We start from the raw sequence: 3,792 nt of genomic DNA, 5'->3' as shown, positions 1-3,792 counted from the left end.
CCTGAATTCTGACTTTAGGAGACCCAAGGCAAGTCAGCTGCTTGCTGGACCTGTCTGTGTCTTAGCCATGGTAAGTTCCCTCTACCTGGAGCCTCCTCACCCCTCATCTCAGATTCACCTGGCTAGCCCTGATTCTGCCTTCAGGGCTTGGCTTACACACTGGCTCCTCCTGGAAGTCTTCCCTAAAACTCCATGTGCTGCCTCAGGGTCCCTTTCCAGGCTGCCACCACACCTCATTCTATCCCATCATATAGCATGACTGTAATTGCCTGCTCGTCTCTCCCTCCAGGAAAGTAGCTCTGGGAAGGAACAAGGGCAGGGCAGATATTTCCTTGAGATGGTTATATCCTAAGATTGGCTCAGTACCTGACACTAATATTAGTACAACTAATATTAGTTAAATGAAGGAATAGAAAGAATGGGGCAATTTACATCACTTGAGTCCTGTAGAGGAGACCAAAGGGAAGTGCTGAATGGCAGGGAGCAACCCATACTCTGCATCTTCTCGTGTTGAATAAATCTACAGAACATTCCAACCTGAAAAGGACCTAGGTATTGATATTCAGAGCCCTGTGCCATCTTGGAGGGGAAACGTCCATTTGTTTGTAACAGGTAATGCATGTGTGGTGTACAAACTGTAAAAGATAGGAAACAGCATTCAGAAAATGTAAGTTTTCCACCTTCTCCATCCCCAATGGCTTCTTCTCCCATAGACAATTGCTGCCACTGTATCTGGATTAGAAACCACTTGACAGAACAGGCTGGCTAGGGGCCCCGCGTGGACCGGTGAAAAGATCTTTAGGAGTCAGTGTTGAAGGCAGAAAACGGCCCCAGAGGTCCCCTTCATCACCCGTTGCAGCCTGAGTCTCTAAGTGCTAGGCCAGAGCCAGAGGGTCGCCGGCAAGCGAAACTGCACAGCCAGCACGCTGCAGCAGAAGGGTTAACGCGCCGGGCTCCGCCTCCCAACCGCCTCTTCCGGGCAGAGGGGCGGGATCTACGTCACTTCCTGGAGACTGGCTGAATCCGGAAGTGATCCCAGAGGAACGAGTTGTGGCTGAGGACCCCGGCGGCAGGCCCAGGTTCGGGACCATGAGCTGGTGAGTGAGGCCCGGGCGGCGGGAGCTGCTGGACCCGCGGACCCGCGAGGCCCCTGGCCCTGCGTCAGTGCCGCGTCTCGGCTCTCCCCGGTCCCGCGCGACCCCTCCGCCCCAGAGCAAGGCCCGATAGCCCCTGCCCTAGGGTCGTTCCCTGGGTGCTTTCCCGGAGTCGCCATCTCTCAGCAGGACTCCCTGGGAGAGTGGCGGAGGATCCTCTTAGCCTGGGACTCTGCGTCTGACCCCTGTTTTGCCGGACTCGTGTCCTCCTAGCTCCTTGAAGTGAGGGACTTCCTTGTTCCCTCCTTTTTTAAACACCCATTGAGGTGGAGTCAGTGTCGTCTTTCTCCCCTGTGGGCATCTCTGCCCCGCGCCAGTCCCTCCAGAGCTGTGGCCCTTTCTGTGGCAGCCTGGACCCAGTTCACTAATCAAAACCCACTCCCTTTTGGGTAACTATCCTTTGCACGACTTAACAGTCTTCAAAAGACAAGGAAAACTTGCTTCTCTTCTTAAAGGGGCCAGAATTACACCCCGCACACACCCTCCCACTGTGGGATTGGACTGGTTTTAATCATTCCAGGGCTATTACTCACTGCCTGGCCTCTAAATAGGCATGGTTAAGTTTAAACTTATGGGAACTATCATGCCATAAGAAAAGAAGCCAGGGAGTCTTAGAGTAATAGAGTCATAATTGCAGTTGCTGCAGAATGATGTGATACTTGGGTCACAGTAGACACTTCATAATGGTGTATTTATTTTGTAAGACTCAGTTTGCCCAAAAGGCAATCCCCATTTGTTGCTCTCGATTATTTATGTTCACAAGAGAGAATTGTGACTTGCCTGCCTTCCTGGGGCTTTCTTAGAGGATACTCATATGCAGGACCTTACCTTACCGTCAGGCCCAAGGACCTGTATAGCCACAACCCTGGAACTCAGGGGATTCAACTATAATGTGTGAATAAATTGACCCCCAGAGATGTACAAGATTAATCAGCCCATGGGCATAGGGAACATATTTGCCACTCTGTCCTCAGAGTCTAGTGTGCTTGTTTATGCAAAGTGCATGATAACCAGTTATGAATGAATGAAGATGGTAGAATATCCTTCAGGAAGACTTTTGCAGTTTAACTTTTGGCCATCAGTGGAGACCACAAGCAGCTGATGTCAGTCAGTGTCAGGGATAGTGCTCTAAAGTAAAATGCAAACCATCTGTCCCCTCCCCCACCTGTTTCTTAGACCAAGATTGATGGACAAGTGTGAGACAATCACCGCTAGCACGTGAGGGAAGCCCGAAGCAATGCCCTAATAAGCCCTCACAGGAGCTGCTGCTTCTACCTCCACCATTTGCTCCAGGAGGCCAATAGGGGGCTGGAGCCTTAAAAAGCTACCTTTCCTGTCTTGTGATAACCTAGATAGTGGTGGGCAAAGCGGCAGTTCTTCAGTTCCCTTTCCTGGAGGAATTACGTCCTTTCAGTGTCATTCTGGGCCCCCAGTCTTGGGATATAGATGTCCTCTTGGCTGCTGTGTCTTGAATCTTTAGAGTGTTCTTGCCTAATTTTTCACAGTGAAAAGCAGGCAGTACAGGTGCTTTATATTGCCTAGATTGACATTTACTGTCTTTGCTTCACAAGTTGGGAGAAGAGCAGAGCAGAAACTAATAAAGGTAAATGATTCTCTGGGTGATTTGCAACAGGTTGTTTTCACCTGTCTCACAGAAAGTTTCCCTTCTGAAAAAAATAGTAGCCCATTCCTTAAAGGTTAGCCTGTCAGGTTGGAGAGAATTGAAATTGACAACTGTCTAACAAGAGCTGAGATTTTCATCTAGTAGCTTTAATTTACCAGTACATGCACATCTTGGTACCTCCTCAGACTGAGAGTCACAACCAGAAGGGTGGCTTTGTCCCTCAAAGCTGAGATTCCTTTCTCTTCCCCCTTAAAGGGCTTCTACGTCATCTCTTGCGTGGACTCTGACCCTCTCAAAGAGAGGAACAGCACCGGCGCCTGGGCACACAATCACACTCAGTTCCTAGCTCAATGGCTGGCAAGGAGACCGGGGCTGGGTCCTTCTGATTCACTCCCTGAGCGGTTTTCCTGCCCCCAGAATGAATCCATCCATTCATGTGAGACTGGAATTCTCATTAGGGGAAGAGACCAGAGTGACGTAGAGCCATCATGGGAGGCTGATGCCCAAGGTCAAGTTCACCAAGTACATGGGCTGTGCCAAGCCATCATTAAATAAGGCCCAGGGGCACATGGCCCATGGTCCCCAGAGGGTAACCATTGTTCTGGGCTAGGCTGAGCTTTCAAAATGTCACAGTGAGAAATGTCCAATATTGATGCCCTTTGCACACTGTGGACTTTGCATGAAGAGTGAGAGGCCTTTGTTCCCTGCTTGCTCTGTGCAGGCAACCCGCCCACCCCCTGTTTGTTTAGTGGGTACCTGCTGTCTTCCTGCACCATCTACCCATCCACTCAGCCACCATCCATACACCCATCTGCCTTTCAGCAGAGTGACCCAGTGGTCTGTCCTACTAGGAAGAAGGCCTTTGATAGTCACATCTCATGTCACAGATTCACTTCTTGGCCTCAAGCCAAATGCTTCTCTCTCCCTTGCTCTCTTTTTCTCTCCCTCCCTCTGCCCCACCTCCTTCCCACATTTGCCCCCCTCCTCACTTTCTCTCTCTCTCTCTCTCTCCTC

At 50.4% G+C, this 3,792-nt stretch overlaps 1 protein-coding gene across 3 annotated transcripts in view; it reads left to right on the top strand.

Moving 5' to 3' along the window:
• Positions 1-1,001: 1,001 nt before the first annotated feature.
• The window catches only part of BIN3 (bridging integrator 3), a 50,932-nt gene continuing 48,141 nt past the window's right edge, over positions 1,002-3,792 (top strand). The window contains exon 1 of one of the 3 annotated variants that reach the window (XM_011968807.1): positions 1,002-1,097. In XM_011968807.1, coding sequence (XP_011824197.1) covers positions 1,090-1,097 — 8 coding nt within the window. In that variant the 5' untranslated portion in view covers positions 1,002-1,089. The remainder of the gene's footprint in view (positions 1,098-3,792) is intronic. The other 2 variants (XM_011968808.1, XM_011968806.1) reach the window with 2 other exon arrangements.

Source organism: Mandrillus leucophaeus, unplaced genomic scaffold (genome assembly GCF_000951045.1).
Source record: "Mandrillus leucophaeus isolate KB7577 unplaced genomic scaffold, Mleu.le_1.0 Scaffold86, whole genome shotgun sequence".
NCBI classification, from domain to species: domain Eukaryota; kingdom Metazoa; phylum Chordata; class Mammalia; order Primates; family Cercopithecidae; genus Mandrillus; species Mandrillus leucophaeus.
Note: the sequence above shows the minus strand (reverse complement) of the source record. Positions and strands in the feature narration are given on the sequence as shown.